Source organism: Prionailurus bengalensis, chromosome D3 (assembly GCF_016509475.1).
Source record: "Prionailurus bengalensis isolate Pbe53 chromosome D3, Fcat_Pben_1.1_paternal_pri, whole genome shotgun sequence".
Classification (NCBI taxonomy): domain Eukaryota; kingdom Metazoa; phylum Chordata; class Mammalia; order Carnivora; family Felidae; genus Prionailurus; species Prionailurus bengalensis.
In genome coordinates this window covers 724,857-752,797 of record NC_057356.1, presented here as the reverse complement: position 1 = coordinate 752,797, position 27,941 = coordinate 724,857, and the positions used below count along the sequence as shown (strand labels likewise).

Sequence of the window (27,941 nt, the reverse complement as noted above, 5' to 3'; positions counted from 1 at the left end):
GGGGCGGGGCCTGGGCGGGGCCGGCTCTGGGCTCCGCCGGAGCGCCCACTTCCTCTGGCGCTGGCTGCCGGGCGGAAGTACGTCAGTTGTTATCTGCTCCAGGCTCCGCCGCCGCTGCCGCCGCCGCCGCCGCCGCCTCAGCCTCACGAGCCACGGCGCCTCAGCTCGGGACCCGCCCCGCCCGCGCTCCGCCCGCCGCCGTCGCCGCCCGCCGCGCATGAGGCGCGCCCCCGGGGCCGCGGCCGAGGGCCGCTGAGCGCCGGCCGCCCCGCCGATGCGCGCGGCCGCCCGCGCCGGGGCTCCCAGGCCGCGCCGGGCCCGGGGCTGAGGAACCCCGCGCGGCATGCCCGGCCCGGCCCGCCGCCCGCCGCCGCCCAGGGCCCGAGCCCGCGCGGCCCGCACCGAGCCCGGCGGCGCCGCGTAGCGCAGCGGCAGCGGCAGCGGGAGCGCGGGAGCCCGACGGCGCGGCCGCAAGGTCACCGCGCACCATGGAGGCCAAGGTCCGCCAGAGCCGGCGCTCGCGCGCGCAGCGGGACCGCGGCCGGCGCCGGGAGGCGGCCCGCGACGCCCGTGACCAGAGCGCGTCGTCGGGCGACGAGACCGAGCCCGGGCCTGGCAAGGAGAACGCGGGCCTGCCCCGCGCGCCCCCGCCCCGCGCCGCCGCCGTGCGCCCCCCGCGCCGCCGCCGCCGCGAGTCCAGCTCGCAGGAGGAGGAGGTCATCGACGGCTTCGCCATCGCCAGCTTCAGCACGCTGGAGGCCTTGGAGGTAGGTGGGGCGGCGGGCGGGCGCGCCTGGGGCGGCGGCACACCCACCCCGCGGGGCCGCCCGGGGCCCGCGCGCCTCGCAGGTGGCTCCGGGAGGGCCCGGCCGCCTGCGGTGGATGCAGCGGGTGTTCGTGTCTGGAGCCGCGAGCGAGAAGAGTGTCTAAATTACACTGTCCAAACCGAAGGCCGTCTGGTTGCACACTCGCCTGTTTTCAGCTGTTTCTTTTTCCAAAATCTCACTTCATCCGGCTCAGGACGTGCCGGGGAGGGGAGCGCTGCTGGCGGTGGTGAAGGCAGTCGTGGAATGGATACTTTGAGGTTCTTCCTGTTCCTTTCGTCCTCCTGGAGGTTTTTGTTTAGACGGAGGGGGAGGGGTAGTATCTAAGACCTCCCTCCCGGTTGTGTCTTCACCGGCTGGTAACTAGGGTGGCAAAAAATATAGCTTGTATGGCCGAGTTATCCTCCGAGTTATTTGTTCAGCAAATACTGCCCTTCTTGCATGGACCCAGGTGAGTGGAGAAGGACATGAATGCTGACTGTTAGAGATCTGGCGAGTGGGGAGCCCCTGTCTCCTAGAGCAATGTAGGCGTGCTGGCCAGCCCCACACCCTGCAGGGGCCCCATGCAGCTCTTATTTGGGAAGGCCGGCATCTGCTGCGTTTGGGGTCCCAGAGATGGCTCAGTTCACAGCCCCCTTCCTTTTCCTGGGCCTTGGGGCCAGTGGCCTGGGATCCCCAGTCAGAGGCTGAGCTTTGGGAGAGGGGACAGGCCTACCTTGCAGGCCCCTGCGGCGCACCCTGTCCCTAAGGTCCTCCAGGTCTGTGGACAGTCTGAGTGTCAGAGGCTGGCCGCCAAGGAGAGGTGGCCCAGGGACAGGTTTGCTGCTTTCTGTCTGGGCAGGTGGATGCATTAAGGCGGGGCATTTACACCCACCACGCAGCCCCCCCGACCCCTGCATCCCTAGGGGGCCTGACATCATTCCCGGATCAAGGGGTCCCCAGCCAGGACGCTTTTTGGGGGGGTGGCACATGCCACAGCTCCGAACTGAGAAGGGGTGGCCAAGTTGTGTCCTGTGGATTCTGAGAATGCTCACGCCAGCCACCTTCTGCACATGTACCTGCCCCGCCAGGTGGGGAACAAGCAAAACCCTAACTGGTCCCCAAGGCTCCGCAACCATCCAGTTGGCCTCTCCCACCCGACGTCCTCTCGAACCAGCTTGTTAGCCCCTGTGAGGTTCTGCTGCCTCGGGACCCCCGTTCCTGCTGTCCCCTCTGCCGAGGTCTTCAGGAGCCTTCATGTCTCAGCATAGATGTCACCTAGAGAGACCCCCCCCCCCCCACCGACCTTCTGAAGGGGCATCCCTCCTCCCCCACCTCTGCCCTGTCGATCTCCCACTTCCCTTCCTTCAGTGGCCACTCTCTGTCTGAAGCCATCTGGTGATTTACTCGCTCTCTGTGTTGGCTCTCTCCCCACCAGAACTTGTAGGCTGGAAGAGAGCAGGCAGCACGTGTGTCTTGTGTGTCGTTCGTGAGTTCCCCTGCCCCGTGCATGTTGCGGAGTGAAGGAGCGAGAGCAGACACCGCTGTTCAGGAAGGCTGCACCCCGCTGACATAAGCCCGCCAGTTGCACGCGCTGCCCGCGGCGGCTTTGGCTGTTCCTACCCCTCTGGCATCAGGAACGCTGGACGTGGAGCCGTGGGTTTGGGGGCTCAGACCCGTCCCGGTCAGGTCACAGAGGGCCTGAGCCTGCTTTCGGCTTGGCGTTCGTACAGCCACGTCAGCAGGCCCCTTTTTCTGCCCTGCTGAGCCAGGGAGGGATCCGCCTGCCTTGGAAAGTACGGGGCTTCTGCACAAGTCACAACTTCTAGATGGCTTCTGTTGTTCGGGCTCTTTTCTTGCTAAAGCGTAGTGGTTTTCCCCAGAGTTCAGATAACTCATAAGCACATTGAGTGACTAGCACACAGCGGACACCGTTCTGAGTCTGTCCCCGAACTCCATGGTACAGTTGGGGACACTGAGGCCCAGTGCCGTGAATGTCAAGCTGCCAACCCCCGGGGCACGAACGACCAAACGTCGGGTAGACCTGCCCAGGACGTTTGGAGAGTGCCAATGTCCAGGAGTCCTCCTTTCCTTTGTCCTGAGGGTGCAGCCTACCCTGCCCCCGCAAGCCCCAGCCAAGCCCCTGGCCCCACCCTTCCAGCCCCCCCCCCCATACACACCCGTGTTTGCCCCTAAGGGAGGACGAGTCCTTGCCCCGTGTGGCTGAGGATCGTAAGCCACTTCTGTGAGATGCCATGGCCACACGTGTGGGGCAGTAGTGTTGGCTGAGGAGAGGGCTCCCGGGTCCCGTCTGGCTCACGGTGTTGTCCCCACAGGAGTCCGGGGCTGGATGGCCAGAGCTCGGTGTCCGAGTCCAGGGTGTGCACTCCTGAGCCCTCGTCCTTCGTCAACTTTCTGATTCTCTGTTTAACAGGGTGGGAGCAGGAAGCAGGTGGTGGTGGAACAGGGGTCTTGTGGTTTGGTAGCGGGACAGAAGCTGTCTTTGCTCTCACCAGCCAGGAACATTGGGGACAGATAGATGTTTCCTGCCATCCTGGTTCCTGTGACATCTCTGTCTCCAGAGGTGATGGGAAGGCCCTTGGAGGACAGACAGGCCAGGGCAGAATTGAAACGCTCTGCCTGGTCTTCCTCCCTAATGCAAAAGGCAACCTTTAGGCCACAGATCAGGTGGTACCAGCCCCTAGGTCCCCTGGGAGATTCACTTTGCAGACCTGCCGTGCGCCTGCCAGCACCTTCCTCGGGGTGCCTGTGCGCCGGCCCTTCCCTCCACACCCTGTCGGTGCCCAGCTCTTGAGAAAGCCGTGTACCGCTGGCACCCGGCGGAAACCACCCTTCTGGTTTGGCACCTGTGTAATTCTTTGTTAATGTGATTTCAGACAGCAAGACACTTGCCCCTGGTTCAAAGGTCGGTATCAGTGAAAGGGGTTGTCCTGAGAAAATTCTCAGCCACGGCCTAGACGTCCGCAGTAACTATTCTCACCAGCTCCTGGCCTTTCCAGAGCATGTTGTGTAGATGTACCCACACAGATGTGTACTCTTACATCCCTTCCTTTTTGCTAGACAGAAAGGGTTATTCACCACTCCTGCGTGTGTGTCTAAGAGGTAGGTACTCGAGAGTAAAGATGAAAAGGAAAACACCCAAAGTTCTAGCTGTGGTTAACAGGTGACTTCCTTTCTCTAATTCTGTTTCACCCACCGATCACTACGCCTTGTCTAGGTAACCCGACCAGCCGTACACAGAGCTGTGCTGAGAAACCCTGCCCCGGCCTTCCTGTGGCCAGATCAGCAGGTGAATGGCTGTGCGGGCAGGTGGTCCTGGCCTGGTTGCCCGGCTCCCAGTGCTGTCCAGGGGTGTGCTGTGCATTTCTGCCAGAAATAACCAAGTTCTCCCGGCCTTAGGATGCTGGGGCCACTGGCTTCGAGGCGGGCAGGGGAGGCTGCCTCAGTCCTGATGGAGGGTGGCCCCGTGGGAGGGGTGTGCGGTGTGCCAGAACTCCCCTAGGCCACGTGCAGGGGGCTCCGTGGTAGTGATCTCTCTGCAAGCTGGGTCCAGTGTCCCCCGGGGCGAGGCGCGCACAGTCATGCTAGGTCTGGTTGCTAAGGGCCAGGAGTGCGGGGGGTCAGGATGTGGCCCCGCTGTCCATGTGCAAAAGCCCACGCTGTTGGTCCCGCAGGTGGGGGCCTTGATCTAGGGGGCCATGTGCCGCGCCCGGCCCGTCCCTCCAATAAGGGGGACAAAGGAGAGTTGGTGCTGAGAGGAGTGTCCATGCCCACCAGCCAGAGCACCTCCTCCAGGCTGCCTCCTACTCTCCAGGTGGGGAAACCGAGGCCCAGAGAGGGGGAGCATTTTGCCTGCAGTCATGGGACACAGGCACAGCCCCAAGCCTGGGACCTGCTTGGGCCAGCATTGGGTTGCTCCCCCGTCCTCCTGAGGGCCACTGCTGTGGGGGAGGGGCTGCTCCCGCCAAGGTGGGACCCCCCCCCCTCCGGCTGGGTGGAAGTAGAGCCGTGGCGTGGCCTGCTCTGCCCGCGTGGACACCCGCTGCCTTGCCTGGACAGCAGCAGTGTGCTGGGTGTGGGGTGGGAGCGTGGACTGGGCTCTCCTGTCCTGTGGGTCAGCGCCCTGTTGTGGGAAGGTGTGTCACGGGAGCGGCGGTGACGCGGACGGCCGAGGGCGCTGTCCTCACACAGCCCTCCGTAGATGCGGAGACTGAAGCCCAGGGTGGCCGAGCTCTCATCTGGGATCTGCCCAGCATAGCACCAGACCACAGACACCTCCTGAGTCTCGACTGAAACTTGCGTTGCGTCTTCTAGATGTTCTTTGGGATGAATCTGAGCTCGAGCAGAGAGGGCAGTGGTCTGCGTGACTTCTAAAGGGATGGCCTTTCCGGGCTGCAGGAGTGGCAGTGGGTGCCCACGCCGCCCTGGGTCCGCTGCCTGACCTCTGGGGAAGGGCCGCCCCGTCTGAGCTCCGTGGGCATCGACGGTCTGCAGAGCCTTTGACTACGCACGGGCTGGGAGGGGTCCACTCATCGCCGCACTCCTGTCGTGGGCGGTGAGGCCATAGGGTGAACGCTCACGCACGGTGGCACAGCGCGGTGGAGGTGGCCGTGGTCCTCCTGACACGTGGTGGCCCTGTGTAGCTCGCTCTCCCTGCCACCCCTGGGCACAGGTGAGGGTCCTGGGCCTCAGTTTCCCTGTCCTGCCCACACTGTGGCCCCGCACGGGACCGATGGCGGCAGAGGCGGCTGACCTCGAGTGCCCGGAAGAAGCCGCGCTACACCGGGAGGTGGAGCTTCCCCTTCCAGCCAGTGGGCTTGGCCGGGAGGGGCAGCACGGGCCGTGGGGGCACCCCTGCGGCAGGCCACAGCCCACTTTCCCTCTGCCCTCGCTCTGAGCTTCTAGACAGAGTTTCAGGTCCACGGCACGTGCGTGTGTGTGGTGTGTCCACGTCCGAGGTATATTTGTGTGTGTGCACGCGCACATCTGGATACACACGTCTGGGGTGTGTCCTTGCCTGTGCACGTCTGTAAATCCCTGTGCACGTCTGTGTGCTCCAGACCCCGTCTGGGGCAGCGGCTCTGTGGCGTGGACAGAGCAGAGGACAGGCGTACACGTAGGGAAACCCCGTCCTGGAGCTCCAGGACAGGGCCTCACCCCCTCCATCCATTGTCCTGGGCCTGCTGCAAGATGGTCACCCCCACCCCCGCCCCAGCGGGCAGCAGATGCTCATGAGCTCACAGAGCTGGCCCCTGTCCCCACCGCCCCCCTGGCCTCTTGGGCCCATCAGCTTCTCTGCTCTAAACTTCTAATTCAGTAACCTTGCCCCTACTGGGGCCCCTCCACACCCCACCCCAGCCAGCCCCTCACTCCTGACCCCCCTTCCCCCCCCCCCCGAGAATCCTCAGACACACACATTGGCACACTTCTGGCCTTTGTTGTCTGCTCTGTCCCCTGCGCAGAAGATTCTTTCCCCAATTGTCAGGGTGACTCACTGTCCGATCACATACCCCCTTCCCTGGCAGGGAGTCTTCAACTCCTGTGTCCAGGCTGCCCCAGCCCCTCCCGGCTTACCGTCTGTTCCCGCCCCCCCCCCCTCCGCCCCGCCCTGCAGACTCAGGTGTCCCCCACCCAGAACCTCCTGTGTGCTTGTTTCCCCGAGAGAAGCTCCTAGACCTGGGGCGGGGGGCGGGGGGGCTGTGGCGGTGCTCTGTTCATTTTGATACGTGGGAGGCCGTTGTCCTTGACCGTGGTACGGGCCTCTTCCTGCGGAGGGTCTGTGCATTTGCTGACTTGTCCTGCCTCGGGCCTGGGTTGTTCTGCTTTCTGATTGGCTGCTTCAGTGTTTGTACCTGGGCACTTTGTAGAATTTCCTTCTCGGTTCTGACAGTTTCCCGGCAGAGCGTCTAGGTTTCCCGTTGGCCACTGAGGCAGCCATCCCTGCTATCTCCCTTCCTGCCCTGTGGCGTCTGTCAGCACCTCCACGGCACCGCGTGGGAGCCCCGTCCTCTCCGGCTGGGCTCCTGCTTCCCCTGGACTCCGTGTGGCTGCTGTGTCCCGCCTGGGAGGGGTCTGCGCTCACACCAGAAGTGATCCGCGTGCTGTACTCACCCTTCTGTGTGATGATTGTCTTCCTTCTCTGGCCCCGTGACAGCAGGCTGTCCCTGAGTGCCTTGCCATGTGGCCTCGTGCCTGCTGCATCTTGCCTTGTGCTCTGGAACAGAGTGGCATGAGAATCATCAACTCCTCCCACACCTGGAAAGGACACTTGGGGTCCCAGCTTTCCAGCCTCGTTTGCTGGTGGCTGGTTCGAGACCCGTGTCAGCTCCCTTTGGGACGGGGAAGCAGGTGATGGGTAAGGGCTCTGTGGGACCAGCTTGCCGGAAACAGGGTCAGCAGGGCACTCCACCCCCAACCCCCGGAGCAGGCTGGCATGGGACAGGAGCTCCTGAGAAGGGCTGCCTGTGAGCTGGCAGGTGTGAGACCTCAGGCCCTGTCCCCCTGCATTCTGTTCGGGAGGGCAGTGGCTGCTTTCTGGAGGAAGGACACCAGAGTCCGGAAACTGCTCCCACCGTGGGCTTGGGCATTGGCACGTTCTTGGGGCAGCCCGAGAGGCAGCAGCTGCACAGTGACTGGGCAGGGCGTACACGGGAGCCACCATCATCCCGGCCTTGACCGCTGTGGTTCGCATGCCCTTCACGGAGCTCCGAGAGGCGGGGGCCGTGGTCGGCCCTTTAGGGAAACTGAGGGGGAAACTGAGGCACCAGGCTTGTGTTTATGGCCCCTGGTGGAAGAGTAGCTGCGTCGGGCACAGGCCTGACCAGCGTGCCCTGACGTAGTCACAACCAGGTTGGGATGCCTAGAGAAGGTTGATGGGGCGGCCGGGCTGGGGTCCCAAGGGCACCCGAGGCACTTTCTCCCTTGGGATCCGGAATCTGAAACCCACATGGAATTGAGTGCTCCGGGGACTCTGGGCAGGTGTGGCATCTGGTTCCACGTGGAGCCTGTTCTGGTGCCCTGGTTCACCCGAGCAGCTAAAGAAAGGAAACTGACCAGCGAGTTACCGGCCTTGTTCAGCCCCCCAGGACTGTGTACCAGGACCCTGCTGCCCAGCCCAGCACGTGAGTGGTGTGTGCGCGGGGAGAAGGATCCCCCTGCAGAAAGGCCAGGGGGGCACAGCCACGTCCCTCCCCACACCCTCCCGGCAGCCCAGCGTAGACTCCAGCCGAGCGAGGCGCTGCGGGGGCCCCGGCTCTGCTGTTTTCTCGGAGCAGCTGTTCGGGGCGGGCCGCTCCCTGGACTGCACGCGGCTGGCCGGAGCCGCATCCGCTCTGACCGAGCTGCAGGTGCCCGTGGGCCCTGGACGAAGGCGGGGGCTCTGGTGAGAGCGGGGTGTCAGCAGGTGGTCGGAGAGGCAGGGCAGCCATTGTGTGGGCACGTGGGTGGCCCTGCCGGAAGGCTGCCGCCTGTACCCCGTTGCCAGGGAGGAGCAGGAGGCCAGAGCCCAGCCTGAGCTGCAGCCATGCTGAGAGTCACGAGGGTCAGGAGGACGGTGACCAGGGCCGAGGTCAGGGCAGGGTGCCGTGTCTCCTCTGCACCAGATGAGGCGTTCGCCCATTTCACCTCCCTGCAGCTCCTCCAGCAGGAGCCGTGCTGTCGCCGCTGTATAGACAAGGATGCTGAGGCAAGGGGAGTCAGTCTGCAGCCGGCATGGGATTGAAACCAGGCATGGGGCACGGGTGTGTGCACCTCAGGGGGGCTGGGGTTGGAGGCCACGGGTGCCGTGCTGCCTTGGGTGGCCAGCACCTGCCGCCCCTCCTCCCCCCCCCCCCCCCCACAAACACTCCCCAGCCTTGGGGAAGGCTGTTCATGTGGCCCTAGGGCTCCCACCCCTCAGACCTAGAGCCCCCACAGGGACCCTCGGGATCTGCCATGACCCATCAGCTCTCGGACCTTACCCATTGCAGCTGTCCCCTCTGGCCCCTTGCCCCAAACCCACGTACTGGTTGTCAGACCCTGACAGGCCTCTGGCTAGCCCTCAGCCAGTGCTGTTCCACACGCTGCATGCCTCCCCCTCAGCACCTGGTTCCATCTGTAGCCCCAGTGGGGATTTGTCAGGAATTCATGTAGATCGTCTCCTGGATAAAGCCAGGGGCCCCTTGCTCCTGAGGTCATCTCTCTGCCTGTCCCAGATCCTCTAAGGGCAGGCCCCTGTCTGTCATCCATGGAATGAACCCACATTCTCCGTGAGGCTCGGCCCTGCCCACCCCCTCACCTGGGGCCCCACACACTTCTGCCTCAGGGCCTTTGCACATGCTATGCTCGGGCCCATCTCCCAGGAGCAAGTTCAGGGTGCTTCCTCTGACTCCTCCCCTGTCCCCCACCCACTGAGTGAGCCCAGTCCAGATGCCCGGTTTAAATTCAGTTCTCTTTCTCACCATGTGGCCCCTAGGTAGCCCCCTGCCTGCTCTGGGCCTTGTTTTCCTCATCTGGAAAGTGGGGGTGATGAGCTAAAAGTTTTTCCCATATGGTCCTGAGCCCCTCCCTGTCCCATCTCCAGAGCCCTTCTCTGAGCTGCCCCTGAGGTCTGTTCTCTTTGTCCCCCACCACAGGACAAAACAGAGGCAGGAGACACTTCAGCAACAGTGGCCCTGGCTTTGGCCTCCCTGGGCAGCCCCCACCATGTGTGACAGCTGAGCAGGTCCCAGAGACTGAGGGGGGCTCGCAGGGCAGAGAGCCTGGGACCGGCTCCGGCAGTCGTGGGCTGCTGGTGCACGGCATGCTGTCTGTGTGTGGAGGGCTGGGGAGGAACTTGGCCAGAGACTGACCTCCAAACCCAGTTGCCGGGACAGCGGTTGTGAACACAAAAATCAGTCGAATGTGGGTTAGATGGCGGCCTGGGGGGTCGGCACAGGGTCACAGTGTGGGGTTGCAGCAGGGTGTGCGTGCGGGGCTGTGGGAGGGTGCGTCTGTGGTGTTCAGGTGCAGACCTGGGCGGGTGGCCCGGAGCGGGATCTAGGCTGTCCGTTATCCGGGTCCCTCTTTGCTTCGGGCTCTGTGCCCGCCACCCTCCTCCACCTCCATGCCTTGATCAGAGTGCCTGTCGCCGTCAGCATCTGATCCACTTGTTCCTGGCCACGGGGTGGGTCTCCTCTGCCCCAACAACCACGCAGTGTGTGATGGCTGATGGGCGCTGGACAGACATGGGAAGGATTGAGTGTTTTCACAGAGCCTGAGGTGGGGGGTCCCCACTAGAGTGCAGGGCAGGCTGCAGTGGTTCTGCGGGCAGCTGCCCTGCCCCTGCTGGCCCGACTCCCAGCTCCCGGCTCTCTGCCTCGCCGGGTGTCCCAGCGTGTAGGACACCCTGTGAGTGGCGCCTGGAAGCAGGGTGCCGAGGAGGAGTGCTGTGAGCTAGCAGGAGACTGACCCAGAGGGACCAAGGCTCACGAGGCAGGCTCTGGAAGGTCCTGGAGCAGCCGAGGTGTCTGTGAGGCCTGCAGGGGACGGTCCTCGAGGGCAGGGTTACACTCGAGTAGCCACGGCACCGGTGGGTTGAGGGGCCTGTCAGGCAGGGAGCGCTGTCCATCTGGTGTGGGTGTGCACCGAGGAGGGGACGGGTCAGGGAGGAGTGCCGTCCCAGCATCAGAGCCCGAGGTCCCCGTGGCAGGGTGGAGGCCGCTGCCCGCAGGGACTTCCAGGCCATCTCCGTCGGCCTTTGAGTCCGGACGTGGTCAGCAGCGGGTGTCAGCGGTGCCCCAGGCCTTGCTGTACCTGGACGCGGGGGGCCCGGGGCGGGACGGGGGGCCCGGCAGAGGGAGCCTGTCATCGCCTCCTGTCTTCCAGTTCTTTGTGACTCTGCTGAAGGTGGTCTGTAATAGGAGGGTGCTGCTGTTCCGGTTCACGGGGCCTCCCATTTCTTTGGGACCTCCCCGGTTTTAGCACTGTGAGTCCCACATCCAGGGAACCCTCTCGGTCCCAGACAACAGGGATGGTTGGTCAACTCGGGGGGGGCGGGGGCAGTAGACAAGCTGCCTCCTTGGTAGCTGAGGTGGGGGAGGAAGGTGGTCCTTCTTGGGTAGAGACCCTGCACTGAACCATGCGCTCTCTTGACCACATGGAAGGAGACACCTGTACTGTGGTCTCTGCCCTGGGGCCAGAGAGGGGGACTCGTGGCGCCGAAAGCAGGCAGGGCGTGGGTTTTACTTGCGGGCGGGTGGAGAAGTTTGATTCAGAACTTAACAGGTGAAGGAGAGTGAGCCACATAGACGCCAGGGTGGAGGGAACAGCTGTGCCAAGGCCCTGGGGTGCATGTGTGCCGAAGGGCTTCCAGGTTAGGGATGACGGCCTGCCAGGTGAGCAGTGGGTGGAATTCGGCCTGAGCTTTTGGAACAAGGAAGAGCTGCTGACAGAACTGTGAGCCAGCAAGGTCTGCTGGAGGCCCTGAGTCCCAGAGGTTCTGGGAGACCAGCAGCCTCGGCCAGGCAGGGTGGGGAGGTGGGGAGGTGGGCCGGGGAGGGTGAGTCCCAGGTGGGCCAGGCCTTCCACTCCACCGAGGGGGTGCCCGTGCTTGGCAATGAAGGGTGGGTTCTCTGTGACCCTGGGGGCTCAGACCCAGGTGCCGGGGGAGAGGCCCCAGCGCAGCTCCGGGAGCGGAGGGGGCGCCCACCTGGCTCCGGCACCATGCCTTTGCCTGCTGGGCCTGGGAGCTGGAGGGGCCCGGCCCACGTAGGAACTGGCAGCCTCAGCCCTCGGTGAGAGAGAATCTGGGTCTGTGTTTGCCGGCTATAATGACTCGTGTCTGTGCGCGGTCGGTTTACCGAAGTGCAGTCAGAGATCTTACGGGTACTGCATAGTGAGAACAGTTAGGGGAGCTAAAAACAGTCCCATAAAATTGCTGCACGAAAATCTAATCACTGGTCTCACGTCACCGAGCACCCCTACCCCCTCGTGGCCCGGAGGGGACCGGGGGCCTCGCTGCTGCTGGGGGCGCTGGGAGCATCGCCGTGGGGCCGTCGCCTCAGGCCTCGAGGGTGGGGGACCGCCGTGTTTGGCCGCATCTGCCCTTCTGTCCGTGCGGCTCACAGACGGGTCTGTGGGCGGAAGGCAGCCCGTGAACACATGACCCGGCCCTGACCCTGACCGCTGGAGGTGGTCCCGGCTCGCCCCAAACCATCGCTGCGGCCTCGGCAGGGCGCGCGCTCCGCTCCTCCGGGTGCGTGGCGTGGGTCCCCGAGCAGCGCACCGCGTGTCCCGTGGCTCAGACGCCAGCCCACTGCTCGCCTTGGCCTCCCTCCCTGCGGATCTCTCCAGAGGGTCTCTCTGCTTGCGGACGTGCCCTGGCCCTTGGTGGGGCCGTCGTTGCTGTGACGGCTTGGCCCCGCCCAGGGCGGTCGGCACAGTCTGGGCACAGCTGCCCCAGTCGGGTGATGAGGGGGGCCCCGCGATTGGGACCAGGGGCAGCCCTACCGCCAGAGCAGGCTCAGAGGGCGCAGAACTCTGGCAGCGTGCACCTGGGCTTGGGCGAGCCTCCAGATCTGGCCCAGCCTCGCGCGGGGTCGGGGTCAGCATAGCGAGGGAGGGGCAGCCCCGGCCTGGCGGTGCCAGGAAAGGGCCAGCCAGACGTCGCAGCAGTGCCCCGAGGCAGGGTCTATTGAGCCCTGTGGCTGGGAGCCCCCAGGATGCACAGCTCAGAGATGCCTGGGGCCACTCTCAGGGCAGTGGCTGGGTGGGGGACGGCCGCCTCTGGATCCCGGTGCGGCACCAGGCCTCTTGCCTGCTGGAGCCAGGAGGGAGCCTGTGGTGTCGCCGGGGCCTGCCGCCTGCCGGCTCGCCCTCTGCGGGGCCCCGTCCAGGCGCCTTCCCGGCTCCCGTGCTCTTCCAGACACGGGAGCTCCTGCCCGAGGGCCTCACCTGCCCCCACTGGCCCATGGCCTCCAGCCCAGGAAAGCGAGGGTGTCTGGCTGTGGGCGGGATGGAGCTGGACCAAGTCCAGGCGGCGGGGGGGGAGGCCCCGTCACTGATATTTCAAGGGTTCTGACAGTTTAGTTTCCCAGTTTGTTGTTCAGAAGACACAAGCAGTGTCATAGCGGGTTTACAGAAGGTGTGAGGCGTTGAATGGCTTGTGGCTGACCGATGCGTGAGAGATGTGGTGACTGGGTGTGTCTGGAGAGGTGGCCTGGAGTTGCCCCGAGGCCATTCCGGAACCCACAGAGGGGCGGAGGCAGGGCCTAGACGGAGGCCTTCGTGGAGCCCACGGCCCGCTCTGCGGTTGACAGTTCACCACACGTGCTCTGCAGCGCGTCTGCCCTTCCGTCCATCTATCCTGTTGTGTCAGTTTTGATTACAAGTGCTCCTTAGAAAGACAGATCCCAGCCCAGCCCAGTTCCCCGAGGGGCAGGCCGTTCCCACGGGTTCCGTGGTCCGTAGTGAGACGTTAACGCGTGCCGGGCTCTGCTCTTGCCGATGGCGTGCCCCGTGGCCGGCCTGTTCTCCGCCCAGGTCTCCCACGGGGGGGGGGGGGGGGGGCTTCAGAGGCTGGCCCCCGGGCCAGAAACTGTGTCTGTGGGCTTACCTGGTGGGAAGGTCCTAGAAGCCATTCCTGCTCCATCAGAACAAGCGGCTGCGGGGGACTCACCTCACCGTGACTCAGGAGCACGCCGTGTGGCCGTGTGGAGTCACGCAGTGGCAGGATGCCCACTTCTCGCAGGAGGCGGCGGCCCCCAGGAATCTGGGGCGGGGGGGTGGGGGGGGGCTGGCTGCTCTCTGCGGCGGTACGGAGGTGTGGGTGGCGCATGGCGGGCGCGTGGTGTGCGCACACCCGGGCATGGAGAGCCTGGGGTGGGGCCCTGGAGCCCATCCAGTGGGGCTACGGCACAGAGCGGGCCTGGCAGAGACCCCCCCCCCCCGCCCCGTCCTGCTCGGGGACTCCCCCGGGCTATGCGAGTGTGCACCTGTGTGAGCATTGCGCGTGTGCGTGCGTGGTGGCATGCCTCTGACTCCCGCCCTCCTCGTCGTGTCCACACACACTTGGGGCTGTGTCCGCACCTGCCCTGATGTGGTCAGCGTCCCCCAGGGGCCCGGACGTTCGGTGAGGGTGTCTCTGGACAAGGTTAGCATGTACATCTGTGAACCCTGCCCCGTGTGCGTGCATCCCATCTGATCGACCGAGGGCCTGAACAGAACAGAAAGGCCCGGCTTTTCCTGCTGCCTCGAGCCGGGACAGGGGTTTTCTCCGGCCCCGGGGAGGGAATCCACACCAGACCTCGGGGCATCCGGGCCCCCACAGTTGTGTGGCCGGCTCCCCCTAGCGAGGCTCCCCACATACACGTGCCCTGCCGCTCTGTTTCTCCGGAAAGCCCTGGCCGATACACCCCTACAGCATTGCAGGCTCTGACACAGCCTGCTGGGCCACCCTCTGTCCCGCGATGGGAGGTTGGGGCCGGGCAGGGTGTCTGAGGCAGGAGCGGTGAGGTTCTGAGGCTCTGGCACCCTGCAGTTGACTGGCAGCATCCGGTGGGGGCCTCGCTGTTCTCTAGGGCCTGTGTGGGAGGGAACGGCCTGTTAACAGCAACGGCGACCCGGGGCAGGAGGCTGAAAGCTACGAGTTGGAGCGAGACTGTCTGGAAGGAGGCACGGCACTCGTGTGTTGTGGGGGCACCGGGAGCCCAGGACTATTCAGAGCCTTGCACGTGGAGAGCGGGCTGCGGTCTTTACCGAGACCTTCCCGTCCCTGGAGGGACTGCCTCGGTTTTCTTCCCCAGGGACGCCTGTGGCTGTATGAGCCAGGGAGGCGGGCATGAGAGAGGGAGCATGGAGCTCCTTTGCCACCTCAGGGCCTTTGCACTGGCTGCTCCTCTCTGGGCGGCTCCCATGGGTCCTCCCTAAGCAGCTCTCAAGTGGGCCCTTCCCTTCAGCTCCCCTGCTTGGGTTGCCCTCCTGTCCCTTTGGGCCAACTCCCTTCTGAGCTGGTCACTGGTGCCTGGACTGGCATAGTCAGTGCTGAGCACCGGCTTTGTGTATGCAGACGTGGGGGGGGGGGGGGCCCACGGAGTCCAGAGTCCACCTGATACCCACGGGTAGGGAGGGAGCGCGGCGGTCTCGGTGTGAGCAGGGCCGCCATGTTGGGGTGTGGGGGAGTGGCCCCTGTGTGCTGAGATAAGCAGGGGCGCCAAGAGCTTCAGAGGGGCACGAGGACTTGTGACCAGGACTCCAGGACAGGCTGTAGACGCGCCAGCGACCCGCGGTGTCCCTGGGGTCTGAGATTCCAGAGGGCGGGCGTGGGAAAGGGTCTGTCCCGTCTGGGAAGTGAGGGTCCACCCGCTGCTGTGTCACAAGCCCGCAGAGCTCTGGGCAGAGCCCTATAGCCTGGGCGAAGGTGGGCATCAGACTTAGGGCAGAGCTTCAGCGAGGGACAGTCCCTGACCGAGAGGTGTCCCAGGACGGGTGCCAGCTTGGTCTCCCTCTCCCTTCCCGTTGCCCCTTGGCCCTAGGGAGCGGGGAGGGGCGCAGGAGGGTGCACGCTCGGCCTTTAGCGTCAGTTCAGAGGTGAGAGGCTTTGAGGGGCTGTCCTCCCTCCGTGTGACTGTGATTTCGGGCCCCTCAGGAGAGTCCTGGGGGCGTGGGGCATCCCACCCTACGTGAGGGGGAGTCTGCCGCCCCCACATGTGCGTGGTTGCTCCCGGCCCAGGCTGTGGAGTCACATGGGGCGGGACAGTCACGGGAGCTTCTGTGCCCGGACAGACGGTTCTAGTCCGGCCAGCCTGGTGGGGCCGCTGGCGCTGGGTCGGAGGACCTCGCCGGACAAGGAACAGCATGTCCGTGTCTCCGTCGCCAGGCCAGGGCACCGCAACAGACTGGGAATCTGGTTCTTGCTGCCACCTACCTGGGTGGGCTGAGGCCCCTGAGGCCTGGCGGTGGCCGGGTGCCCACCCGAGAGCAGAGGCCTCAGGAGGCATTTCCTGTGGGGACGTGAGGGTGTCACCTGGGACGTGGGGGAGCCTCTCCGCCATGGGCATCACTTTCATCCGGGCCCTCTTCCCCTCCCCCTGGGGTGAATGCTTTCAGAACCCTCCGGTCCCTTTTTGCGGCTCCCTCCCTCTTCTTCGGCAGCCCAGTGGGGACGGTGCCTGCCACCCCACCCCACGGACCCAAGCAGGAGGGTGGCGGGTGACACTCTACCTGCCCACCACCAAGCAATGCCAGGCCCTCCTGGGCTCTGGGCTCACTGGCCGGACTGCAGGTGTGCCGGGTGCGGGACCACCTCTGCAGAGCAGGAGCAGTGCACGGTGGTGCGGGGACCCCGCGGGGCATGAGAGAGAGCCGGCTGCTGTTGTTGGCATCTGCGCGGCACATGCTCAGTAAATACCTGCTGCGTGCCGGGCCCTGCCTTGGGCACCAGGTGCAGCTATGAACGAGATGGGCACAAGTCCCCGTTCTAGAGAGGGGCCTGGGGTCCCCGGAGGTCTGCACACCCGGCCGAGCCTGGGACTGATTTCCTAAGACGGGCCTCCGTGATATCAGGGTGCCAGGCTGCGTGCAGCTGGGTGGGCAGGTAGATCCCCGGGTTGCCCCAGGGGCCGGTCGTCATGTGCTGTGGGCACGGCCTGCAGTTCCGGAACCCGGGGCACCCTAGGCGGGGGCTGAGCCTCACCAGGGCCAGTGCAGCCATCGGTCCCGGCACCCACCCAGTTCTGGGCCAAGGATCAGGGCCCCCCGTGATCAGGTGGTGCCCCTTGGGAAGCCTGCTCCCTTATGCAGCTTTGTTGCAGCTCCCCCTGCCCCCCACCTGTCCTGACAGGCCCACCCAAGTCCCCCCCCACCCCCGTCCGCCCCTCCTCCTGAGCTGTGATCCCAGCAGGGGGGCCTGGCGCCTTCAGGCGGGTGCGGTCACACACCCGGGGCCCGCCCTCAGCACAGCATGGCCTGACACAGTGTCACTGGAGGGATGGCACTGCCAATTAACCGGCCTTGTCCTTCTTCACTCGCAGAAGGACATGGCCCTGAAGCCACACGAGCGGAAGGAGAAATGGGAGCGTCGCCTTGCCAAGAAGCCCCGTGAGTCAGAAAACTGCCCGTCTGCAGAACCAAGCGAGAACGGGCGGCCCCTGGAGATGGGCAGCCCTGAGCAGGACCTGGAGCCTGCCTGCGACCGGGGGAAGAAGAAGGTCCCCCTGCAGCCCACCAAGCAGGTGAGCCCCGGGCCCCGCCCCCACTCAGAACCGTGGTCTCTGTGCCCTCGGGGCCACACCAGCACCTGGACACCACCGTCGGCATCCGGGCCCGCCTGGCAACGTGCTCCATCGTTGTTGGGCAGGGGGTGCGGGGCACACGTGGACTGGGGCCCCAGGCAGCTGCTCACCGTGAGCCCGGGGCCCGAGCAGACGGAAGACCCCCCCCCCCCCCCCCCCCCCGCCCGGTGGGTCCCAGCCGGAGAGGCCGGGCTGGGAGCGCAGGCACTGGGGGTGGGGGAGCGTGCACTTGGGGCAGGAGGGCGCACCCGCTGCTAGGCCGGCCCCGTTTCCCCATCGCGTCTGTCAGGCTCCGCCGACCACGGGGTGTCCGGCGTGTCTGTAATGCGCGGGGGGCCAGGTTCAGTGCTGGGTGCTCTCCGCCTGCCGGACGTCTGTGGAGCGCAGCGTACCTGTGGGGGGAGGGGGGGCCACGTGACTTCGCGGTCAGGGGTCCAGGTGCGGGGAGCAGCCCCTCCCGCCCAGGGGCCTCCCCCCATGGCGGGAGGGGCCGTCCTCGCTGTCCCCAGAGCCCAGCCGGGATGGGACGGGGAGCCTGGGACCAGGGGCTGTGTCCCGGCTGCCGGCTCCGTCCTGCAGCTGCTCTCCTCCTCGGGGACTCGCTGGTTTGCGCCTTCTTTTCAGAGAGGGGTTTTTCTCGCTGTTCCACGCTCCCCTTCAGCTCCCTTGGGGATTGGGCTGCTGGTGAGGGGCAGCATGTCTCCGGGCCCCGGGCTGGTCGGGGGGTGTGCAGGCACGCCTGCCCGGGTGGACACGTGCTCTTTCTTCCAGCAGGTGTGCTCCCCAGAAGGGGGGCCGCTCCCAGCCAGCCACTGGGACCAGAACGGCCCGGCCCAGCTCCAGCAGCAGCTCCAGCCCAGCCAGCCCCAGGGGTCACCCCCAGCCCCGTGTCAGCGCTGCCAGCCCCGTCGGGCTCTCCCGGACCCCGGGCAGCCCTGCCGGCCCCAGCCGCCACTCCCGGGTCAGCGCAGCTGGCCCCAGCGGTCACTTCTGGGCCCAAGACAGCCCTGCCGGCCCCGGCGGTCACTTCTGGGCCCAGGTCAGCCCTGCCGGCCCCAGCGGCTGCTTCCAGCCCCAGATGAGCACTGCCGGCCCCAGCGGTCACTCCTGGCTCAGCCCTGCCGGCCGCGCTGGGGGCTCCTAAGCCCCAGGCAACGCTGTCGGCCCCTGCGGTCCCTGCTGGCCCCGTGCCACCTCTGCCGGCCCCTGCGGTCCCTGCTGGCCCCGTGCCACCTCTGCCGGCCATTGCGGTCCCTCCTGGCCCTCTGGCACCGCTGCCGGCCCCTGCGGTCATGGGTGGCTCCCTGTCTCCGCGGCCAGCCCAGCCGGGCGTCCTCAGGACAGCGGGGCCGGCCCCCACAGTCACTCCTCCTGCTGCGTCCACGCCGCCGGCCCGCCGCCTCACTTGCGGGCCAGTGCTGCTGCCCCCGGCGGGTGCTCCTAGCCCCGTGCCAACCCCGGAGGTCCCTCCTGGGCCAGCCCAGCCACCCCCAGGGGTCACTGCTGGGCCTCAGTCAGCCCCAGCAGTTAGTTGAGGCCCCAGAGCACCCTGGCCCCCCGAAACCTTCGCTGCTGGGCCCCGGACAGCCGTGCCAACAAAAGCGGCCACTCATGGGCCCAGAACAGCCTCGTCCGCCCAAGCGGCCACTCCTGGGCCCAGAACAGCCCTGCCGACGAAAGCGGCCACTCCTGGGCCCAAAGCAGCCGTGCCAGCCCCTGCAGTCACTTCTGGGCCCCGGCCAGCCCTGCAAACCCCAGCCTTTACTCCCCATCCCTGAGCCCCCGTCACTCCTGGGCCGGCCTGCTCCGCCCCGCCGGCCCCTCCTGGGGCCCCTGAGCCAGCCGCGGCGCTCCCTGCTGGACCTGGTGCGGGCCCATCAGCCCCAGCTCTCACTCCTGGCAGTGGGCCGGCCCTGCAGGCCCCTGAGGTCACGACGGACTCGGTCCTCCACCCCTGCGGTGGCCCGCCAGGCCCCATCTGTGAGCCCTGGAGCCTGATGCCCGGTTTCTGTACCACCCTGGGTGTGGCTGTGCTGGGCACCTATGTTGCCAAGACTGGCCAGAGGCCTTCGCCAGACAGGCCGGGCCGTTCGTGGTTGCAAACTGAGGTTTCAGCAGAGGCAGCCCCCTGCAGAGCCGCCACCGGGCTGAGGCCCACCTGCACCAGGAGGAGGGGAGAGGACCCCCAGCATCTTCCCCCCCGCCCCCCCCCCAACACACCCGCCCCCATCGTGCCCGCTACCCTGTGATGTACACGCCCCTAAGAGAGCGAACACGGCTGCCCCCCGAGGGCTCAGGCTTCTCGCAGGGGGTCTCGGTGCCTCTGTGCCTCCGAAGTGCCCACGTGTCCTTGTGTGTCGGAGTCTTTGTGCACACCCGCCCCAGGTGTGTGCTGCCCCTCAAGTGTTTGTGTGCAGCGTGTGCGTGCATGTACGTGGTGTGTGTGCATACGTGCCGTGGGGCTTGCCAGCTGCAGGCCTGGCACTCCTTGGGCCCCAACCCAGCTGGCCAGCGCGCATCCCCCACCCCTAGGCCGGAAGCGGGCTCTGCTGGGGCCCGGCCACAGGTCCCACTCGCCTCCCCTCTAGCCCAGGGTGGGGATGTGTGTCCACCTCCCAGGTTCTGTGAATGCAGGGAGGGGACAGACGCAAGGGCGCTCAGGCTGTCTGTGGCCACTTAGGAACTGGTGGTGACAAGGAGGGCCTCCCCCCCGCCCCGCCTCCACTGAAGGAGGCCAAGCACTGAAGCAGAGGCAGAGTGTCCCATCCCCCCCAGCTCTGGACCAGGAGGGCCCCAGGCTGTTCTTGGAGCGCCTCCTCCCGGCCTCCCACTCAGCCTGTGCAGCCGTCAGCTGCCAGCCCCCCAGGGTCTTCCCTCTTGGGACAGACCTCACACTACAGGGCTTTGCCTGCCCTCCGCCCACCCCACACCTGTGCTCAGGGGTCGCCCATTCCTCACCCCAGACCCCTGGCTCGGGGCAGTCCCACACTGGTGCTCCCGGAGTCCTGGGCGTGAGGCGAGGGCTCGGCTCTGACTCTCCGGGATTTGAGGGTCTCTGGGAGAGGGGACCGCAGCCCTCTCTGGAGAGCATCAGCCACCTGAGGGTGGCCCGGCTGTGCTCCCACCAGCCTTTTCTGTGCCCAGTCTCACGGGGCTGCGACGGCCACTCGCGTGCTGATCCTGTTTGCGAAGGCCTCGGAGGTGCCCTACCCCACCCCTCTTGCCCTTTGGGGTCCTGGCTGGCTGGGTGTGGGGTCCGCCCAGAGCAGGGCCCTCAGGCATCTGGTCCTCACCCGGGTCTCCCCCCCAGAAACGCGGGGCTTATTTTTCTGATTAAAGGAAATAAAAAGTGCCGTGCCATTATTTTTATAACAGCATCAGTGAGTGTGTGTCATACGTGAACTGACTTATTCCCACAAGTGGTTTTCTGCACATCTGGACTTGCCTCCCTTTACTGCACACCTGCTGAGCACCAGGAGAGCAGCCTGGGGAGGAGGTGCCCGGGGAGGGGCTGCCCGGGGAGGGGTGCAGGGCCTGGACACGGCTCGCCATGCTGTGTGATGTGTGTTCGGCCGGGGGGGGGGGGGGGGGGCACCGTGCTCGCCTTAATTGCCGTCCAGGCCTCCGTGGCCGGCCCGGCCCTCACACCATTTTGTGTTCCTCAGAGTCCCTGCTCTAGAAGGGGTCTTTCTCTGGGGGCTGCAGAAGAGGCCGTGGAGGCTTGTCGTGGACTGTACCGCCCCTCCCTCGCCCCGCCCCGGAGCCCTGCTGACCTGAGGGCCGCAGTGCTGGAATCTTCCCTGTTGGTTCTGTGCAGGCTCGTGGGTGGGGTCAGGCAGGTGTGAACCGTGCCGCCGCCACCTTCTAGGCCTTTCCGCTCTGGGAGTGTTGGCCCTGGCACTTGAGTGCCTATGTGGGGGAAACGGTGCTGGTCCACAGGAGAGGGTAGGCGACCACAGCCCCCCTAGGCTGGGCCCACTTCTTCCCCTCTGGAGCGACGCCGCCATGGGTGACCCACGGCGCCCTCGGACCCATGCTCTTCTTTGCCTGAAGACGTGCTGAGGAAGCAGCTCTTGTCCCATGAGAACCCAGAGGGGCCCCTGCAAGGCCCTAGGGGACCCCACCCCACACCGTGGCCGCAGCCGGCTTTGGGTTCAAAGTGACGGGTCCCCGAGGGGAGTGCATTCTGGGGAGACGACCACGTGCTGGGGGGGAGGGGGCTGCACCACGTGGGCTGTGTCCTGGGGCGGGGGGCTGTTGGCACCCTCGTTGCCCTGAGGAAACGAGGGTCCTGTGTGGCCACACCTTGGATGTGTCTGGCAGCTGGTAATCTGGGTCTTTCTGTGGGTTTGGAGACGCGAACCGGCAGCTCGTTCTAATGTTACGAATCACTCGTTGGCCAAAGGACACACCTGCATGGGCCCCTGCGTGGCCTGGGGTAGAGAGAGGCTTGGGCTCCAGCGGATGTGGCCCCAGGGCCAGAAGTGTGGCCCGCCCTGTTGTGGGGAGAGCGGGGCAGCTCTGCCTGGCGTTTGGGGGGTGGAACGAGTCCTCGGGTGCCGTGGGTTCCAGGGGACCCCTCGGATGGGGACCGGAGCTGGGCGCCGTGCTTTGCGGGGGTCTTCCTCCAAGCCCCACAGCCCGCCTCTTGCAAGCCCGCACCTCCCCGTCAGCCTCAGCGGATGGGGCCCTGGGGAGGAGACCATACCCCATCCCTGCTGTGAACCGGGGAGCAAGGGCAGCGGTGGTGGGGCTGGGGTGGTGGTTCGCAGGGAGGGGAGGGCCCTCCTGAGCACGGGGACCCCCTGGTGGGCCTCATCCAGCGCTTGCCCGGGTCGCCCCGGTCCAGGGCCCCCTGGAAGAGCTCGTCTGCCCCACGCGCATATCTGCGTGTGTGTGTGTCCGTCCGTGTCCCCGTCTGAGTGTGGCGGTGCTCTCCGAGCGGGCTCCCAGCTCAGGTGGATGCCCGAGCCCTCCCGACACGTCCTGCCCCGTCACGCAGACGCCCAGGGAGGAGGAGCCCTGGGCCGGCCCGCCGCTCCATGAGTGAGGATTGCACCAGCACCTCCATTACCAGGCGTCCGTCCAGCGTAGACCAGCCCTGCCCCCTGGAGCTCAGATCTAGCCGGGCGGCCTGTGGCTCAGTCACTCACTGGGTTAGAAGGGGCCGGCGTGCATCCAGGCTGCCCCTGCCCTGGCCTGAGGCTGTGGGGACCACCACCCATCCGGGCAGCTTGCCGAACCCAGGGAGCTTGAGGAAGGTGGCGTCCGTGTCCCGCCGCCCACTTGGCCTGGGGGGATTCGGCAAGAAGCCTGCCCCAGGCCTGGGTTGGGGCCCCAACACTTGAGGGGGCCCCGGCCTTGTTCAAAGGCAAGTCTGGTCCTGCGGGTGGAGCCTGCCGGCGTGATGGGGTCCTGGCCAGACCACGCAGCCGTGAACACTCTGGTGGCCACGTCAAAATTCGAGAAGGGACAAAATCCATCTAAATAACGTATTTTAACGTGGTGTGTTCTCAGTGGTATCTTTTCAACGTGCAATCAACGAAACTATCAGCGGGATGTTTCTCTCTCTCTGTAGCAAGTCTCGGGAAGGGGGTGTGGGTCTTGCCGGTATAGACCTCCGCGGGTCAGACGGGTGCGTTCACACGCTCCGTAACCGTGCGGCTTCCGGCCTGGGGGGAGTGGAGGGCGGCCTGGCCTGGGAGGGTCCCCAGGGACCTGTCTCCCTGAGTCTCTCTCCTCACCCTCGTGACTCTTGCTGGATTGCTCACGCTCAGCCAGCCCATGGTTTGAATCCCCGGCACTGGGCCGCAAGGCTGAGCGCGGCAGCCCAGAGCCTCCCCGCGAGCTCTGAACCTCCCCCCGTCCCAGGGGTGAGCTGGCGTCTGCGCGAGAGCCGTCTTGTGCCGCTCACCCCCACCCGAGGCCGGTCCTTCTACCTTCCGAATGTCTGTCGATGAGATTTCATTAGAAAATAATTCAAAGCGAACGGCCGTCAGGATGCGTCATCAGCCGGGGAGCGTGCACTAAGCGGTGTCGGAGCGACCCGGTGCTTGTGCTGGAGGACGAGATGGGCCCGAGACCGGTGGCCACGAGGAGCTCGAGAGGGTGGGTGTGAGGAGGGGAGTGACGCAGGGAACAACAGAGAGAATGACCAGGCCGGAAGCACCACCGAAGTGACCCCGATCTGGACTGATGAGGAATGAAGAACCCCAGACTCATCCAGGATCGGGCCTGAGACAGGAGACCCCGACGCGCCAGGGACGCACAGGGACCGCTTATCCTAGGGAGTCGCCAGCAGGGGGGAGGTGCGCGCTTCCCGAAACGTACGGCTTCCCCAGCGGACCCACGGCGAAGCCGACGAGCTGAATGGTCTCGTGTCCGTAACACGGGTGTCACCGCGCCCCGCCCGCCACCACGGCCCCTGGGCACCTGACAGAAGCTGGCCTCCCCGCCGTCCAGGCCCAACACCCCTGACCCGCTGACGTAGCTCGCCACACCTGGGAGGTAGCGGGTGTTGCTGTCCCCGCGTCTCAGACAAATATGCTGAGGCCAGAGCCCAGAAGCAGCAGCTAACGCGCCCAGGACGAACAGGACAGCAGGCAGCCGGGGTTGGAGCCCAGGCAACTCCGTCCCTGGAGTCTGTGTCCTTGACCTTGACCCTCCTCTGCAAGACCGCGGCGGTGGCAACTGCTGGGTTTCCGGGCTCCTGTCGCCCTGCCGTCTGCAGCCCATCTGAGCATGTCCTTCCCCTGCCGAGAGTGTTCTGGAAGGTTCCCTCTACTCCTGGTGACCTGAGTCACCCTCCTCCCCCGACTTGCCTAGTTTCTGACTGACTGCCGTCCACATTCAGCTCCTGCACTGTCCACCCTGCGAGCCCTCCCTGCCGCTCCAGGCCCCTCCAGGCCCCTCGTGCCCGGTGCGCCTGTCCTCAGCTCACAGCCAGGCCCTGTGACCCCGAGCCTGGCAGAGGCAGGCGCTCAGGGAGGCGGGTTCTGGATGCCCCACATGGGCCGTCTGTGCTGTTCCCCATGTCCGTGTCACGTCAGTACTGCATGCCAGGGGACTGGCGTCCTGGCAGGGGCCTCCTTGGCACTCTGGGCAGCTGACTCCGCCCCTCGGTGCCCGGGTCTCCTCGCCCGTGTGGTGGGGTAAGGACACTGCTTCCTCAGGGTGGTCGGGAGCGGAGCCTTAATTCAGTGAAGTCTCAGAGCAGCGCCGGGTCCCGAGCCGATGGGAACGGCTGATTCCTACTCGGGGAAGTAGTTGTTCCCACCCGACTCATTCCCACAGCTGGCTTGCGGCTCAGCGGCGCTCGCGGTCCCCAGGCTGGGCTGTGCCGCCGTTGGCACGTCAGCACACAGGTGCGGCCCCTCGGCGGGGGCTCAGCGCTCCCCTCCCCCCCGTCACCCTTCTCAACCCCCAGCCCCGCCTGCCCCTGCCTCTGGGCCCGTTTCCTCCTGTGTAAGGTGAGGTGCCAGCAACCCTACGCGCCTCATGTGCACGCGAGACGGCAAGCAAGTCTGTACGCCTGCCGCGTGCTGGGTCTGTCTTTGCGGCTGGCCTGGTTTTCTTACAGAAGGCTTCTGTGGCCTCCTTGCTGGACCCCCTCGGGTCCCTCCCCAGGAGCAGCAGGCTGGGGCGGGGCTGCCGCAAGCCCTGGGCTCCTGTGAGCTCAGAGGAGGGGACACGGGGGGCCCGGGGTGGCAGGCACCCGGCCCGCCCGGACCCACCTGGCCCTGCGTCAGAGGGAAGGGCTCAGCATTCGGCGTGAGCTCCCTTGTCACTCCCTGTGTGGGGGGGTGGATCGGGGGTAGCAGTGAACGTGACAGAAGACGGTCCCTACCTTCACGAAGCTTACATTGCAGTTGGGAAGACAGGTGTGGAACAGGCGGAGGGATTCCGATGTGCCGACGCGTCTGCCCGCAAAGGGAGAAGGGGCCCCTGTAGGGCAGGGATCAGGGAGCCTCTCCCAGCCCGCGCGGGGAGGGCCCAAGTGCCCGGCTGTCCTGCAGAGGGGCTCCGGGGGTTGTGAGCAGCTCAGGGCACGAGCTGATGTACTGCCCCCAGTGGGCAGTGGATGGGTAGGAGGTTTCTGCAGGTGCAGGAAGCTCTGGGTGGCTTGAATCAAGTCCTTAGTCTTTCAGGTGATGGGGACGACATCCGAGTGGCTCAGTGGCCCAGCCAAAAAGAGCCCAGAGAACCCCACTCCAGCTTGGGGGCACCACTCCTGAACCCACTCTGATACATTCTGGGGGCCAGACATGGCTGCCCATTTTGTCCCTCTGGCAAGGGAGACCACGCCCAGGCACAGACGGGGCTCACAGGCAGCTTGTGTCCCCCAGGGCCTCCTGGCCACACGTCACCTGGGAGTTGGCCTCAGCAGCATCCCTTATAATCTGTTGTGCATCTTACCCGTCTGTCCATCTGTTGGCCCATCCATCACCCACCCATCTACCCACCCAAGTCTCAGTGGGAGAACCTGGCACAGCGGAAGGGGTGACCAGCCTCAGACAACGGCAGCCTGCTCCCTGGCACTGGGCATGGGGACACTTGCACTGCCCGAGCCCCCTTCCCTGCGCCGGACCCCGGGCGTGGTCATCGGGGACAGAGGACAACCTTTCCCACTGAACACTCACAGCATGATGCAGGGAGACAGACAGGGCAGCCGTGGTCCTGCTTCACTTTCAGAGGGACACTTGGGGCCTTTACGGTCCCTCACCCAGCCTGGTTGATGCAGGAGCGGACAGAGTATTGGGAAGGATTTCTGGAAGAAGCAGGGCTCAAGCTTATCACCCGAGTAGGTGATAGCCAGCGGAGGCACCAGGTTGCATCTGATCCCACATGCAACCCCAAGAACTCCCCCTGTGAGTCTCGGCCGGCCCCACGACCACCCTCCAGGGGACACCAGCCTGAACACACCCAAGCTTAGCCATGACTCGTTTCTCACGTTCTGAGAGGGCTGTTTTAGGTGCACAGCAGTGGAGCCGGCGGCTGTGGGGGGGGGGGGGGAGGGGGTGGAGGCTGTGGAGGCAGCCGTGTGTGTGTGTGTGTGTGTGTGTGTGTGTGTGTGTGTCAGTGTGTCAGTGGGGGGAAGGGCTTAGTCGCACACCCCAGTGCTCGCCTGCTCCCACCCCGTGCACCGAGTGTGCTTGCACTGTCTGTATGAAGGGCCCCTCCCCGGGCTGGCCTTGCTCTGTGACCTTGCCCCAAGGCGGGGCTCCCTGGCAGTTTCTCGTTCACCGAAGAACTGGGCCGGGAGCACAGGCCTCTGCTGGGCATGGGTTTAGGCCCTGGAGCTTGGAGGGTGGGCACGTTGAATGGAACACAGGTTATATGGCAGGGGAGGTGTGGGTGCAGGTTCTGCGGGGTCAGGGGGCCCCACTGAGCCGCAGGGAACTGGGCACCTGTTGCTGGTGAGACGAGCAAGTGGTAGGGGGCCCAGGGGGACAACCAGGCCTGGAGACACTGGAGGGGGCTTCCGGGGCAGAGCTGTGGGTTTGCAGCTGGGACAGTGAGGTCCAGGGACTGAGGGGCACACCAGCCACGGGCAGTCTGCTGTTTCCCCGGTGGCACTGCTGGGTCCTATTCCTTGGGCCCTTTCTCAGCAGCACCCTCTGGACTGGCCACTCACCCCTCACCCCTCACACCCCTGTGGCCTGATCGCCAAGTGGAACCACATGTTGCCTGTCTGCATCCGGCCCAGGAGGCAGACGCTCGCTCCTGGGATGTGCAGTGGAGCCCGGGCTGGGGGGCCCTATCGGGGAGAGGTCAGGGGAGGCACACAGCTGGGAGGGCACAAGATGGGGTGGCAGCCTGGGAGGTGTCTTGGAAGGGTGAGTTGCCACGGCCTTGTTGTTACTGCCAGAAAGCTCAGGATCCCAGGTGCCCCTGGTACGCCCCAGTCTGAGAGTAGTGTCCCTCACCCCACTAGTCTGATGGCAGTGACCTAAACATGCTAGTTTCAGGGAATGGTCCTCTCCCCACCCTTCTGAGAGCCGTGACCTGGCCCTGCCAGGCTGAGGGCAGTGCCTTATTTCTACGTATCCCTCAGCCTGAAGGCAGAGTCCCAGCCCCACCAGTCCGAGGGCACGCTCTGGTGGCACACCACCGTGTAGGAGCGGGCTGTTAGATTTGCAAGCCAGTTTCCAGACTGTTGGCAGCTGAGCCAGCCATGGTGTGTTTATACACAGAAGCTGCGGGTGCCCCGTGTCGGGGCTCTCCCCTCCCCCAGGAGGTGCCGTCCCATAGTTTTCCTATCAGCCTTCTGACTCAGCTCCACGCCTTTACAGGTGTCCCCTCCCCGGCTACCCTGTCCTTTTTCAAAATGCTGTGGTTTTGGTACTTGTGGCTGTTTGCCAGCCATGTGCCAGCCTCTACTTTGTAGGCTTCAGGAGGTGGGGGTGTGCCTGATGTGTTCACTGCCCAGAACAGAGCCAGCTCCTAGGCATCCAGTAAGCATCGGGTGGGTGGGTGGATGGATGAGTGGATCAATGGGTAGATGGATGGATGAGTAGGTGGGCGGGTGGATGGACGGATGGTTGGACAGACGGACGGGTGGATGGATGGGTGGACGGACGGATGGACAGACGGGTGGATGAATGGATAGACGATGGATGGATGGGTGGACAGATGGATGGACGGACGGATGGATGGATAGGTGGATGGACGGACGGATGGATGGACGGGTGGATGGACGGACGGACGGATGGACGGATGGATGGATGGATGGATGGATGGATGGACAGACGGATGGACGGATGGATGGGTGGACAGATGAGTGGATGGATGGATGGATGGATGGATAAATGGAGAATGGATGGGTAGATGGGTGGTGCATTGATGGCTAGATGGGGGATGGACTGATGGG

At 65.5% G+C, this 27,941-nt stretch overlaps 1 protein-coding gene across 10 annotated transcripts in view; it reads left to right on the top strand.

The window, feature by feature from the left end:
- Positions 1-390: 390 nt before the first annotated feature.
- Positions 391-27,941, top strand: part of FBRSL1 (fibrosin like 1) — a 79,046-nt gene continuing 51,495 nt past the window's right edge. For 3 of the 10 annotated variants that reach the window (XM_043557242.1, XM_043557243.1, XM_043557247.1), the window contains exons 1-2: positions 399-767; positions 16,811-17,011. In XM_043557242.1, the coding sequence (XP_043413177.1) occupies positions 489-767; positions 16,811-17,011 (480 nt within the window). In that variant the 5' untranslated portion in view covers positions 399-488. Of the gene's footprint in view, positions 768-16,810; positions 17,012-17,845; positions 20,449-27,941 lie in introns of those variants that run through there. The other 7 variants (XR_006293819.1, XM_043557244.1, XM_043557241.1 and 4 more) reach the window with 4 other exon arrangements.